General features: G+C 46.2%; 2 protein-coding genes across 11 annotated transcripts in view; one reads left to right on the forward strand and one right to left on the reverse strand.

Annotated features, from left to right (window-relative positions):
• The window catches only part of ZHX3 (zinc fingers and homeoboxes 3), a 106,812-nt gene extending 96,029 nt beyond the window's left edge, over positions 1–10,783 (reverse strand). For 3 of the 5 annotated variants that reach the window (XR_006607874.1, XM_045084201.1, XM_045084203.1), the window contains exon 1: positions 10,046–10,183. The gene's annotated coding sequence lies outside the window, so the exon portion shown is untranslated. Of the gene's footprint in view, positions 1–9,827; positions 9,955–10,045; positions 10,184–10,438 lie in introns of those variants that run through there. The other 2 variants (XM_045084202.1, XM_013053303.2) reach the window with 2 other exon arrangements.
• Positions 9,594–15,244, forward strand: part of LPIN3 (lipin 3) — a 41,573-nt gene continuing 35,922 nt past the window's right edge. The window contains exon 1 of one of the 6 annotated variants that reach the window (XR_006607875.1): positions 9,594–9,772. Coding sequence is in view for 3 of the 6 variants with exons in the window: in XM_045084204.1 (XP_044940139.1) it covers positions 9,713–9,772 (60 nt within the window). In the remaining 3 variants the exon portion in view is untranslated. The remainder of the gene's footprint in view (positions 9,773–15,244) is intronic. The other 5 variants (XR_006607876.1, XM_045084204.1, XM_013053305.2 and 2 more) reach the window with 5 other exon arrangements.

Raw genomic sequence — 15,244 nt, forward strand, 5'->3', positions numbered from 1 at the left:
CAGCTGTAGCTAACCTATCATGGCAAGAAATGAGCTTGCCAAAGGAGGATTCACCCAAATGGACATATATCAGCCAAAGAGCCTTTACTCTGGCACAAACATGTAGCTTTGAGGCAGGCCAACCCCAGAAACAAGGCACGCAGAGGCCTGGAACAGGTAGACCCATTCTGTAAAACCCTCTGTTCTTACCCATACTCGAACAAGGGAGAATGAGGAGGAGCTGGCCTCCTTCTGTTTATCATGGCCCCAGCCCATAGGGCTCTCCTGCCCTCACTGCCAACCACTCCCAAGAAAGACACTCGGAAATGAGATGGTGAGTATTCAAGAGGTCTCCTAACATGGCTGACTATTCCTTTCCTATAAAGGCCTCACCAGTCTCACTTAGAGTTCCTTCTTCTCTCAAATCCTAAACCATAAACCTAAACATATACCTTCCATTATCACTGGTTATCTGGTTTTCTCTTTACCACCATAGCACTGGATTTCCAATTCTTTGGGAATCTGAGACATACACTATGATCCCAAGATTATTTTTTTTTAAGATTTTATTTATTTATTTGGCAGACAGAAATCACAAGTAGGCAGAGAGGCAGGCAGAGAGAAAGAGGAGGAAGCAGGCTACCCGCTGAGCAGAGAGCCCGATGTGGGGCTCGATCCCAGGACCCTGAGATCATGACCTGAGCCAAGGCAGAGGCTTTAACCCACTGAGCCACCCAGGTGCCCCTTAAGGGCTTCCATAAAAGCCCTTCTCCACCATACATTCCTAAATACTTTATACTTAATTACAAAGACCAGTTACCCAAAATAATTAAGGAGTGAGGCATTCTGGATGAGTACAAGTTAATTCGGTAAGCACCAACGTATCTCTGTAGTCTAGCTAAAATAAATGACGTCTTAGTAAACAGGGACCATCGCATATAACAGTTCCAATGTTACCAAATCTTCAAAATCCTGTGTGAATAAAACACTCTCTGAAAGCGCCCTCCCGTCCCCTCTCCACTTCCACTCACCGCCGGAAATAACCTCTCTTTCATCTGCGAGCCTACATTTTTATTATACCATGCAGCAAAGTCTGCTTGAGGTCAGAGATTTAAATGCGTCTTGTCTAACTCTTACAAAATGTTTAAAAACAGAGACCTTTTTTTAACTCCTTGCTGCCTAGTTCACAGTAGGCATACAAACACTTCATGAACTGAGTCCACTGAGTGGTTGAAACATTATAAAGAGTACCAAAATACAGAGCCTTCGTATAATACAACAGAATCCAGGGGTTCCTGAGCTGAGTAGGGCAGTTAAGTATGATATTAAACTACTATCATGAAAATATTCATTGGCATCTGTTCAGTATTTCTCAGCTTTAGAAGATGTTTTCCTAACAGAAAAATATTCTGAATTTCTATTTTCTTTTTTTAAAGTGGAATTACTTTATTAAAAAAATCTCAACTTGCAAAGGGAAAGTTCTGGTTGAACTGGCATTACTAAACTTCCATTGCCACGTTTTCTGGGTTTCAAGATGTGCATTCAGGTGGCGCCCTGCAGTTCACCAAGGAGATGAGGCAGTAAGTGGAAGGATGTATAAGTGCCAGGAGTATAACCAAGATGCTGTGCCACGTTTGGCACCCAGCTCAGCAGTTTGAAAGCCAGGCTCGTCAGCACCAGCCGTGCTCAAAGGAAATAAGAAATGGAACACATGATAGAGCAAACCGAGTTTTAGGCTTCAGGTCCATAGCAACCACTTCTAGCAAGGCTGACAGCATTCTTTTCCTGCAGCTTTAGTGTTTGGGTATGACAAACCAGGCTGCAAATGAAGTTTAAATATTCTAAACACTGCGACTCAAACTCAAACCTCCTTACTAGCAACAGGGGATTCTAAATAGTCAGCCAAGAATGACTAACTCTAAGTTCCCTCCCAGCAGCTATTCTTTTGCAGGAGTCCTCTTTCTTGTCATGAAAAGGAACAGAATTTTCTTGGTGAAAAAACAGAGAAGGGGGTGGGGGGAGTAGGGCTGCCGCCATGGTGATATTAAATATCTAACCATGTATACGGCCCCTTGGGAATAATCACCGCTCTTGTCTTTAGCTTGTCAAGGAGTAAATGTTTTAGTCCCACATCCTCAGAGACAGAAATGGGTCACGTAAGTTAATGAGAAGGGTAACTGAAGCACTACAACATTCCAGCTTAGGACAGAAAGCATTCGAAGTTGTATTACTTCCTTCTCAGCCTCATAACCTGACCTCTTCCCATTGAACAGGACAATTATGATTAGTTAATGTATTCCGGGACCACTGAGGCAGTGAATGTCCCCACACTGCTGTCCATTGACTTATTTCATACAGCATTTCCAGCTCTGTCATCACCAGCTTCTCTCCTTGCTCTGGTCAACGTGTTCACCTCTAACAGTGGGTCCCTTAATTCACTGCTTCTGATATCAGACAGACCTGGAAAGCCAAGCTATTTAGAGTCATGGGCCAAGGCACATGCCTACCGGCCTCATCTCCTTCGTACCCACACAGTCAGTTTCCAGACCCCATGATCTTAAATACTATACCTGTGTTCCCCAAACTTGCCTAATTATAAAGAATTACCAGGTATGTGTGTGGCAGTGGGAGAGTTTAAAATATACATTCTCAGTCTCCTCTCCTATAAACTCGAATCCAGTGGCCCTGGGAGAGGGGCCTGACACCTGTATTTTTAACACACGGCCTCAGATGATTTTCATGACCAAGCTTAGAAACACACACAATGTGTCACGGGTGCTGCCCACTTGAATGGGGGATTTCTTCTGAAGCATAATGAACCTGGGCCAAGGCCAACTCCTTCCAGAAAGACCTTGCAACCAATAAAGTTGAAAGGTCTTTGCTCTTCCACTGTCCTCAGGCAAAACCCCCTCATATTCTGAAGCTCCTGCAGGGTGGTCATGCCTCTTCTCTTGCTGGTACTTCATTCACTGAAGACCTGGCACACTTTTCTTCTCTCCATCTCAGATGCCTGCCATCCCCGGGATGGGCTTTCTGACCACATGGATGACCCAAACAGCTCTCTAGCCTCTCAGTTACTTGACCTCCTTGATGTCACTCATCTTCACTGAGTTCACTTCATTTTAGCCATCGTGCCTGTGGCAAAACCTAGGAGCCCGTCATGTCCAATAATTAATGGCTCCAGCTCTACAATCTTCCACTCACATGTCCCTGTCTAACCATGTGCTCCCATTACTCGATCACTCCAATACAAACACACACTCCTTGACTTCACCAACACCCCTGGTCCTTTTCTCCTCCTCATCCAGCCTAAAAACCCTTACCTGTCATGTAAAGCACTCCCTGGCCAATAGCCAGAGCATCTGCCCCACCAATCTTCTGCCAGCAAACCTCAGCCCTGGCTCAATCCAACCATATGCCTTCCATGCTCCCAAAACCTGGCAGCTGAATGGTGCTGATACCCCAATCCACCCACGGTCTCCGACCTCAATAGAGCCCTGTATACTGTCAGGAAATCATGGACATTGCCCTAAGTTCGCTCTTCCTGACTTCAGTTAAATGTCAAATCTCCTTCCTCTCCCTCTGACCTCTTCTCACTCAGTCTTAGCAGACAACCTCACCCTCTACCTCACATGGTTGTTGGAAATGACCAAACGAGTACTTGATCCTAAACCAACCCACCAGAAAATTCAACTGTGCCCCAATATTTTTTTTTAATTTTTATTTATTTTAGAGGGGGGTGAGGGGCAGATGGAGAGAGCGAATCCCAAGCTAAGCCTGACGCCAGGCTCAATCCCATGACCCTGAGGATTGTGACCTGAGCCAAAATTAAGAGTCTGCTGCTTACCTAACTGAGCCACCCAAGCTCCCCTGGTGAGTATCTCTCTGATGTAAGAAAAAACCAGCCAGACTCTCAAAAACGGCCAGCCTCTCAAAAGATCTATCCTGAGAACCTGAGAATCTTTAAGATGAAAAGGAGTTTTAAAAGGAGTTTAAAATAAAAAAATCGGGACGCCTGGGTGGCTCAGTTGGTTGGACGACTGCCTTCGGCTCAGGTCATGATCCCGGAGTCCTGGGATCAAGTCCCGCATCGGACTCCCAGCTCTATGGGGAGTCTGCTTCTCTCTCTGATCTTCTCCTTGTTCATGCTCTCTCTCACTGTCTCTCTCTCAAGGAAATAAATAAAATCTTTAAAAAATAAATAAATAAATAAAAATAAAAGGAGTTTAAAAACTATCTTACCTCAAGCATTTAACAAGTATGAATCTAAACATAAAGTAGTCATGTATCACTAGAATGATTATAAATCACAAGCCAAATAGTAAATTCCCTGGTCATTTTTATAAATTCAACGCCAGAATCAGTGAAGCAATACTGTTAGTTATGGTCTTTCACTCTTACCCAAATTCGAATTTGTTGATGGGGCTACAAGTCTTTTCCTGAGGGCTTTTTCCCCTCCTTATAACATTAATAGCCAACATTCACTGTTTTCTGTGTATAATTATGTTACTCACCATGACCCTGTGAGATAAGAACTATTATTTTTCTCCATTTACAGCTGAAAAAACAGACTTAGACATGTTAAGTAATTTGCCCACAGGCTTACAGTTAGAAAGCAGCAAAGGCAAAATTAAAACAAAGCTCAAACTAATCTATGTGCTTTGGCATAGTGATTTTTAACAGCAATTTCCCAGGAAACGCAGCACCCTAATCCAATTTTTATACTCCAGTGTATGCTCAGAACCCTCAAACATTACTATTATGGCCTATTTCACATTCATTCATCCCTGCATTCACATCAGAAGGCAGTAATGAATAGGAGGAAAGTTTCTACAGTCAGATCACATAGATTCAAATCCGAGCTCCACCACTTTCTCAGCCTCGTAACTGTAAAATTTATTCCTCTAATCTCATTTTTTCCAAGTAGGATGCAGAAATGATAGTGCAATAATCACAGTCACCTTAATCAGTTCTCCCAAAGATTTAAAGATAATACATGATTTTTAAAAAAAAAGATAATACATGATTGCACTTAGCACTGGACCTGATACACAGTAAGTCTCCAAAAACATTAGCTGCTATTGAAACTAGTATTCAAGGGGCGCTTGGGTGACTCAGTAGGTTAAGCCTCTGCCTTAGGCTCAGGTCATGATCTTAGGGTCCTGGGATCGAGCCCCACATTGGGCTCTCTGCTCAGAGAGGAAGGAGTCTGTTTCCCCCTTTCTCTCTGCCTGCCTCTCTGCCTACTTGTGATTTCTCTTTGTCAAATAAATAAATAAAATCTTAAAAAAAAAAAAAAACACCTAGTGTTCAAAAGGTATTGAGGACCCGCACCCATTGGATTCAAGGCAAGAGCACTGGTTGCCAGGACTGCACCATAAACGGGCCAAGGCTCTCTCTGCCCTCGTAGGTCTTGCAGTGTCCTGGGAGAGCAGACAAAAAAGAAGGAAACATATCAATGAGATACTTAGAATTTTGGTGAAGCACTAAGCAGGAAATGCACGGGTACTAAGAGGGGACAACAGGGAGGGAGCTACCAGGTAAGGGGTGATCAGAAAAGGCCCCTCCAAGGACGGACATTTTAGCTGAGAGCAAATGTGGGCGAAGGATCTTTAGGAGAAGAGTAGGGGAAGGGTGCCAAGGAAGAGAGAAGGGCCTGTACAGAAGAGGAGGAGAGCTGGCACATTGGAGGAACTGACAGTTCCAGCCTGAAAGAATGGCTGCGCAAGTAGCAGAGGTTGCAGAGGGAGAGACAGAGGCCCAGCACCTCAGATTAAGAAGTGTGGGTGTGGGTCTAAGTGCAGTGGGAAGCCACTGCAGGGTGGGGAGGCAGGGGCCGGGGTTGGGGAGAGGGTAACATGACCTGGTTTGCTTTTAGTAGCATCACTCCGGCCACAATGGGAACGAACAGGGGTTAGAAGAAGGGAGGAGCAGGCCGGAGCAGAAGCTGGGAGACCAAGTACAGGCAGAAGCAGTCACCCGGCCGAGAGGCCGGCAGCCGGATTAGGAGGATGGAGGGCAGGCAGGAGTTGAGGTATTCTGAGCCCCAGTCACCAGGCTGTGCTGATGGGTTGGATGTGAGGTGAAGAATCAGGAAGGGAGTTGGGGGAAATTGGAAGGGGAGGTGAACCAGGAGAGACTATGGACTCTGAAAAACAATCTGAGGGGTTTGAAGGGGCGGGGGGTGGGAGGCTGGGGGAACCAGGTGGTGGGTATTGGAGAGGGCACGGATTGCATGGAGCACTGGCTGTGGTGCAAAAACAATGAATACGGTTACACTGAAAATAAATTAAAAAAAAAAAAAGAATCGAAGACAACTTTCAGGTGTTTGGCTTGAACAATGGGAGGACAGTAAGGACAAAGACAGGGAAGGCAGGGGGTGAAGAAAGCTGGGAGAGAGGGGAGGCAGGAGTCAGGAATGAGGGATATAAATCTGGAGGGGGGAGAGGGAGATACTTGGGGCATAGGTGGTTTGAGATGACAATGGGGCAGCAAGTAGAGACAGCAGGAAGGCTATGGGTAAAAATGCAAGACTAGCATGAGAGAAAGGTCCAGGAGGGGGTCTAACCAAGGGAAGGGGGGTAGCATCCAAAGGGTATTAAAGTCCCAGGAATGGATGAGATCATTTAGGGAGAGAATATGATGACAGAAGGGAGGTAACCAAATGACAAAAGAGAAGAAATAATAAGAAACCAGGCTGGTGTGTGCCTGGATAGCTCAGTCAGTTAAACGTCTGCTTTTGGCTCAGGTCATGATCTCAGGGTCCTGGAAAAGAGCCCTGGACCGGGCGCCCTGCTCAGTGGGGACTTTTCTTCTCCCTTTTCTGCTCCCCCTGCTTGTGCTCTTGCTCTATCTCTCTGTCAAATAAAATAAAAATCCTTTGTCAAAAATGGAAGAAAAGAAAGCAGGTTGGTAATCTAAAACTGAGCGTGATTGCCATGGTCACGCAGCCCATGTACAGACACACAGAACTGCCCCAACTATGTGCTCGATAAAGGCCTAAGGAACAAGTAAAAATAAATTCTTAATGCTTTCCTTTTAGGCCATTAAAAGAAAACTTTCATTTAGAAATTTCCCCCAAGTTCTTGTATATTTGAGGCATAAAAAAAAAAAAAAAAACCATTTTTGAAGGTCTCTGGATTGTATACAAAGGAATCTTTTTCCTTATGAGCAAAAAACAAGGATTTTTTTTTCAAAAACTAGCTTAATTGAAATTCAAACTTTTAAAAAGGCTTACATTCATGCCATTTCCTTTCTGTAAAAATTCTATCCCAAGATACAATTTTCCCCATCCTTATAATGAAAATGCAATTATGTTTTACTACAGATATCATTTCATACTGAAAGATGAAACTGTTACTTTCAAACCATTCAAGAGTCACATGAGAGACGTAAAATGCTCAGAGATCAAGGATTTATTTTAAAATGTTGAGGGGGAAAAAAATCTTAAGTATACCTGTGAGGCCATCCAAAAACTGATAAGGAGTTGAAAAGGATAGAATTGCCAGGAAAATAAGTAAATATAACAGCTACTCCTCAAATGAAAACACATTAAAGCTGTAATTATATCTCTGGGTATCTGTTGACACAAAAAAACTCACTGTGCTCTTGAGGCTTGTACTATCACTAAGAACTACCGAATTGAAATCACAGCTGTAAACATAACTGGATACTTTATACTTTTCGAAGATTTCCAATGTGACACAAGGGATAATGCATACAAAGGAGAGCCAGTCACAACTGCCAAAAATGTTTCTTCCCTCGATTGTTCAAGTTAGATCAAGACTATAATTCTAAGATTATAAGCCTCACTTGTAAAATTCTTCTCAGATACGTAAAGGAAAGGACTATCTTGACTTCTAAGGGATTGTTGTCCCACTCCAGGATAGACCGACCGATCTAAAAGCCTAGGAGGCTACAGGAAGGTGGTAGGAATGGACAGATAACAAGCATTCATTCACTCACTCATTCAACAAATATTAAGCAGCTATAATGTGTCAGGTGCTGTTTGGAGCCCTGAGGACACATCAGTGGAAAAGTCTCACATTTCTGGGTGAATGGGGGAAAAGAGACATAAACCAACAAATAAATATGTACGAACCAGTGGGAGTAAGTGCTATGAAGAAAAGTAAGGTTAAGGCGGGTTGAGGAGAATAGGGGAATGGGGTGTATTTTACACAGAAGGGTCAGGAAAGCCTAATAAAGTTATATCTGAGCAGAGACCTGAGCCAAGAACCATGATATCCAAGGAACAGAGTTCTAGGCAGAAGGAATAGAAAATGCAAAAGCACTGAGGGTGGCATACGCTTAAAGTTTTAAAGGAATAGCAAAGAGATGTGTTTGGCAAAACTGGAAGTGAGAACAGGGAGGTAGCCTACTTAGCCAGGGCAAGGACTTGGTATTTTACTTTAAAATGACAAGCTACTGGAGCGCTCTAAGCAGAGGATCCAATTTATTTTTTTTAAGTATCACAAAGGGAACACACGTTCTTACTCATACACAAGTTTTATGAGTAATAAATAGGTCCAATACATACCTACAGAAGAGGACACAACACTTTCAGCTTCAGAGTATTTTAAAGTTGCAAATCAGATTAAGCAAAGAATTATGTATAATCACCACTAAATCCTTACATCCATCCTCCTCCTCTCATGCCTTTATGTATGAGGCATAATCTGTAAGATTATACATAATCTAATTATAAGGAAAAAAGCATATGATAAAACAATCACCTAGTATAGTAGCATTTTTGTAAGAAAAAATACTTATGCAGAAGAACAACAGACTAAAAGGATAAATACCTAACCATGGTTTCCTATCCTTTGTGGCATTACGAGTTTTTTCTCAAGCTTTTTTTTTTTTTCTAGTTTAATGCTTTAAAGGTGAATTACTTTTGTAATTTTTAATATTGTCTTAAAAAAAAAAAAAACTCCTACCAGGAGACTGCTCTAGTCTGAAACCATGCTTAAATATGAAAACAAAACACAGAGAACATTTTCTGCAAAAATTACCCCATTTCCATGCAATGTTTGCCCGTTTACAAAGCACTGCACAAATCAAGCGCTGCTCCACGTATCAAGGTCACAAAACCAACTTGGTTAATATGTTTATCATTACATAGTAGCTCTGTCCTCTACAGCTACTTTGATACCATCTTTCCAAGGCAGCAATAGAAGGGCCCTTTCATTAATTTCCTAAGACTCTTTGATACTACTTTGCTGCTTCTGGATTTTTCCACTGTATGTCTCTTAGAAACAAATTAAGCCCGAATAAGTTGTTCCAGCTAATGAAGTGCGCGTTTGGCTCTTTCCCCGCGGTTGAGGACAATCCGGCAAAATACCAATTGTTTCAGGACGCGTTTTCTCTTGGTCTCTAAATACCGCGATGCCAAGTTTACTACAAATAAAGAACGTCAACACAACAACGCACAAGCACACGGATACATGGAAACTACTGTCGCCCCTCTTTAAACCGCAGATGTGTGGAGTCTCCTGAATAAATACTATGTGTTCACATGACACAGATAAAAACAGAAAGGAGTGTGCCCTCCCCTGCTCCTCTACCTAACCTCTCCTCCCCACCACAGAACAGTTTCTCCCAGGGCACAAGCCCAGGGCAATCACTGCTCAGAAATGCAAACCACGCAGCTCAAAGTGACTCAAGCTCTCACACACTTTGCACCTAAGCTCCACATCCCACCCGCTCCTCAATCACTTCCGACAGGCTGCTCTGAATGGAAACCCCAACCTGCGCTCACACGCCACTCTCGGCATCCGGGCTCCCCGGGCCCAGGGTGAGTGTTTTCGCGTGGGCAAACGGGGGTCCCGGGGTTCAGGGCTCTACTGTACCCCCAAGCGGCTGGAGTCCCCGGCTCAGCTGCCTCCTCCGCGGAGCTGGCGCTCTCCACGCCAGGGGCAGGGGCTGCCCCACGCCCGCAGCGGCCCGCGGGAGCCGCAGCGAGGGGCTCCGGGCGACCCGGCATCCCCGCCCCGCCGCGCGCCCCCCCCCCCCGCCTCGGGGCTCCCGGGCGCCCACGCGGTCCCGCACCGCGCGCTGGGACACGCACCCTCGCGGGGTCGGCCGGGCATCTGCGGACGCCCCCCTCCCCTCCGTGCCCCCTGGCGCTCCCGTCGCGGCTGCGGCCCGCGGGGTCTACACCGAGCCCCAGGACGCCCGAGCCCCGGGGCTGAGTTGGGGGGGGTGCTGACAGATGGGGCGAAGGCGGGGCTTCGGGGGGAAGGGGCGGAGCCTGCGCGCATGGGGGTGCTGGCGGCTGACAGAAAGACCCGGGGCAGCGGGCGGGAGGGGCTGGCGGCGGCCGCGGGTAGAGCCGGGGGGTCAGGCGTGGCGGGAGGCAGCTGGCGCAGACACGGGGGGCTGACAGGCAGAGAGAGACACACACACGGAGACTGACAGTCGCGGGGGCGCGCGGGGCCGGCGGGCCGCGGCGGGCGCTCACCTGGCAGCGGCGGCGGCGGCGCCCGCGGCCGGGCCGCTCTCCCCGCGCTCCGGGCCTCCCTCCCGGCGGGCGGGCGGGCGGCCGGCGCAGGGCCCGCGGAGGCGGCGGCGACGCCGGAGCCTCGGACTGCTGGGCGGCGGGGACGCAGCTGCACCAACCGACTCCGGGCCGCTCGGCTCGGCTCGGCTCGGCCGCGCTCGGGGTTGCTCGGCTCCGCTCGGCCCCGCTCGGCACGGCTGGGGGCGGGGCCCGAGGCCCCCCGCCCGGGTCGTTTCTGGCGCCCGGGGGGGCGGGGCTTTAGTGCGGGCGCGAGCCCCCTGACGTCGCGGGGAGCGGACCTTGCCCCGGACGCATGCGCAGGCGTCGTCCCGCTTTTGCCCGCTTGGAGACTGAAGGGGGCGGGGAAGGAGGGCACAGGGGGCGGATGCTGCGGCCCCAGAGGTTCCCGGCTTTTGTGCTCCATATCCTGGTCTTTAGGGAGGACCACCTAAGGAAGGTCACACAAGGCTACTCTTTAGGAAAGGATGTAGGCAGGGCAGGGATCCAGGTCCCTGCCCGGCCCCTCTCCCTACAGTCCAGTGTTTCCCAACAAGCATCGCCTGGGAGTTTGGTGTTTCTTTCCTCCCACCCATGCTCCACTGCAGTTTTTAGTCTCTTGTTTCTAAAGGACAACAACCTCTGATGGCTTTTTAACATTAAATCTTCGGGTACTTGAGAACTTGCAAGCATCAGTCCCCGCAGGTACAATAATGCCGTCCTTTCTTAACAGCTTCCATTGTGTCACCTGTAACACCCAGGATGGGGTTGGGCCTTTCTGTGTTTTTTTCGTCACACGTCGCAGATACCTGTGTTGTCATGGAGCCCAAGTCTATGGCAGATAGGCTCAGAAAGTGATCCCCACCTTTAGAATCCAGAGATTAATACACAGCAAGAGCTCTGCAGTCTCACTCATCTAGGTTGGCATCCCGGATCTCCATCGTACTCACAGATTAATAATTGGCTGGGTGACTCTGGACATGCCACTTAATTTTTAATCCAAAAAGAGCAATGAAAATATTAGTAATTAAGCCAGTAGAAGTGATTGAAAGATTTAAATGACAGCACCCATTAAGCTTTCTGCACAGTACCTGGTGTTCAATAAATAAAGCTGACTTGAACATCAGGTTGCATTTTAACCCTCAGATTCTGAAAAACAGTGAACATATAAAGTATTGAGCAATGTGTCAAACTTGACATGTCCAAAGCCAAACTCTGGAACTGGCCCCTCAATTTTCTCCTTCCAGTCTTCCCCACCTCATTTAAGATCAGTTACATCTGTCTGGTGGCTCTGACCAAACCTTGAAGTCATAGTTAACTCCTCTTTTTCCTATCAACATATCCCACATGTAATCCAATAGCAAATACCTTTAAAATACCCTCCTTTGAGCCTTTGTCACCTTCTCCCTGGAATATTGCAGTAACCTACCTGCTCTCCCTGATTCACTCTGCTCTCAGAGAGCTTGTTCTCAAGAAGCTAGAAGGATTCTGTTAAAACATAAATCAAAGCATATTTCTGTCCTTCTCTAAAGCTTCCAATGCCTTCGCATCTCACTCAGAGCAAAAATCAAACCCTTTTGTCAAGGGCCTCCAAGAGCCTACTGTGATGACCCCCCCACCCCCCAACACTCCTCCCCTTCTCTGCCTCTCTAGGAGCCACACTAGCCTCCTTCCTATTTCTGAAACATGCAGGCTCACTCCTACCTCAGGATGTTTGCATTTGCTGTTTCATACCCCCAAGGTTTCAGAAAGGCATGTGCCTTTACTCCAAATTTCAAAATTTTCAAAAGTCACCGTCTCAGACTTACCTAGACCACTCTACTAAAACATCAGATCCCACCCTCCCCCATCATTCTCTCTCCCCTCATCCCGCTTTGCTTTTCCTTATAGCCCTTATGACCTTAATATCATTTGTAATGTTCTGAGGGCAGGGATTGGTGTTGCTCATCTGCAGTATCTGGAAAATGACCTGACATGGTGAGGTGCTCACTATATATTCCTTGAATGAATAAGAGTATATATGGAGGGACGCCTGGGTGGCTCAGTTGGTTAGGTCACTACCTTCGGCTCGGGTCGTAATATCAGGGTTTTGGGATCGAGTCCCACATCGGGCTTCTTGCTGGGTGGGGAGCCTGCTTCTCTTGCTGCCTCTGCCTGCCTCTCTGCCTGCTTTTGTGTACTTACTCTCTCTCTCTCTGGCAAATAAAGAAAATCTTAAAAAAAAAAAAAAGTATATATGGAACATGTTGCTTAGAGTTAACTTCATCTACTCAACAAACTTTTTGAGCATTTATTCCAATCCAGGTACTGTGGGATATGGAGGTAAACAAGGCATTCTCCCAAGCACTAAGGAAATCAGAGTTTCAAATGAGAAAGACATATAAAGTGAAGGAGCAGGAGGCTGGCTAAGGACAAAGCAAAACCCTGCACCAACCCAGCTCTGGACCTCTCGGCGTTATCGGCAACGAGCGGCGCAGAGGTCCAGGTTCGAACCTGCAATAAATGACCCTTGCTGATTGGCTTTGACTCACGTCTCTGGTGGTCTTTTAAGGTGGGGGTAATATTCAATTGGCATTTCAAAAGAAGTACTTTTGGAAGAAATATGGGGCACCTGAGTCGCTCAGCCCATTGAGCATTTGCCTTCAGCTCAGGTCATGATCCCAGCATCCTGGGATCGGCAGGGAGCCTGCTTCTCGGTCTCCTGCTCCCCTTGCTTGTGCACTCCCTCTCTGTCAAGTAAATAAAATCCTTAAAACCAACAATAGCAACAACCAAAAAAACAAAAACAAAAACAAAAACCCTTAAAAAATGGAAGGAAATCTGTAACACTACATGTATGTGCTACCTGCTTTGGGAAGCAGAGAGAAGGACATAATTAATACAATATAGGAGAGTGTAGAAAGTCCTTCCATGGAAGCTGAGTCTGAAGAATTGAGGGAGGAACGGACTCCAGGCAGAGAAAACAGCATGTACTCAATAACCAGTTACTGAGTTAGGAATATAACCAGTTGGGAAGTATATCACAAATAGTATTTACCCAAGGAGACAAATTATTTTTTTTTAAATAAATAAGCAGATTCCAGGTGATTGCTATAATAATGTCATCTGAACCCACTCACATTCTGATGAGCTTTTTTTTTTTTTTTTTTAGATTTTATTTATTTATTTGACAGAGAGAAATCACAAGTAGGCAGAGAGACAGGCAGAGAGACAGGCAGAGAGAGAGGCAGAGAGAGAGGAGGAAGCAGGCTCTCCGCTGAGCAGAGAGCCCGATGCGGACCAGGACCCTGAGATCATGACCTGAGCCGAAGGCAGAGGCTTAAACCACTGAGCCACCCAGGCGCCCCCTGATGAGCTTTCTGAAGCAGGAAAGAAACTGCCAGAAGTATAGTTGATGCAATAGAATCGACACCTGACTTCTGTTTTACTGGAATAGGCTACACCTGTGACTGTGTGTGTGTGTGTGTGTCTGTCTGTCTGTCTGTCTGTCAAGGTCCAGAGCCAAAGAAGTTGTACCATTTAGGAGTTTGCTGGCTGCGAGTACCAGTATTCTCTCAGGCCACTTAAAAAAAAGGAGGAGGGATTTATCTTATGGCTTTTTAGGGGTCAAAGGGATGGGTCTCTTAGGCCAGCAAGAACCCAGATGGACTTCTGGATGGATTGGAAGCAGAGGGTTACCAGTAAGACTCTCACCACAAGCTTGTTTTCTCTCCTTCCAGGTAATACAATGGAAAAATACGTCTACCAACTACTCCCAAGTACATGATATAATTCCAGCTATACTAATTTTTTAGTCTCTGTGGGATCTTTCCAATCCCAAAATCTCAGAGAAGAGATTCTAATTGACCCAACTTGTGTCAGGTGTCCCTTCCCTCCCCCAAAACAATCATGACCTTCTTACAGGTCACGTAGTCCATGAGAAACTCACTTCTGTGGATCAAGACCACAAAAAAAGAGAATTGCTTTGAGTTGAGGAAATATCTTTTTTTTTTTTTAAGATTTTATTTATTTATTTGACAGTCAGAGATCACAAGTAGGCAGAGAGGCAGGCAGAGAGAGGAGGAAGCAAGCTTCCCATGGAGCAGAGAGCCCGATGCAGGGCTCGATCCCAGAACCCCGGGATCATAACCTGAGCCGAAGGCAGAGGCTTTAAACCACTGAGCCACCCAGGCACCCCAAGTTGAGGAAATATTTTAAAAGAAGTCCCTCAAACAACCGTGAACTCCATTTAACAGCAAAACACCTGGGAGGCATTTGAATAGTCACACAGAAAGTGAGTACTGAGTTTTCCTGATTTCTGCAGAATAGGGAGGCTTCTTTTTACATAGCAATCATAACCATAAGTTATTCCTTTCCCAACAAAAAGTGGGCAAAAACTGGGGTGGTCTCCATAAGCCCTCTGTGGTCCGTATTCTGCTGGCCTCCTGTGGTAGTGGACATTAATGCTAGCCACCAAACATTTCTGTTGTGTTTTCCAGGCACATGATAGGATTATACTTCCTTAGAGTTTTGAGTCAGGGATGGCCACGCCATTTCCTTTGGTCAAATAATGTGTGAGTAGATGTACTCCCAGGTCCAAGCTTTAAGAGCTAGTAGGCAATTCTGTATACTCTCTTTCCCTCAGCAACAACAGACAACGCTGAAGATGGTGATAGCTCCATCATTCTGGGTCCTGAAGGGAGGAGACATTAAATAGTGGTCCCCCAGGGGACTCACAGTACACGTGTAGTAGGAGCAAGAAATAAACTTTGCTGTTATAAAAAGACTGGG

This window comes from Mustela putorius, unplaced genomic scaffold (genome assembly GCF_011764305.1).
Source record: "Mustela putorius furo isolate JIRA1106 unplaced genomic scaffold, ASM1176430v1.1 tig00000743_pilon_pilon_pilon, whole genome shotgun sequence".
NCBI classification, from domain to species: domain Eukaryota; kingdom Metazoa; phylum Chordata; class Mammalia; order Carnivora; family Mustelidae; genus Mustela; species Mustela putorius.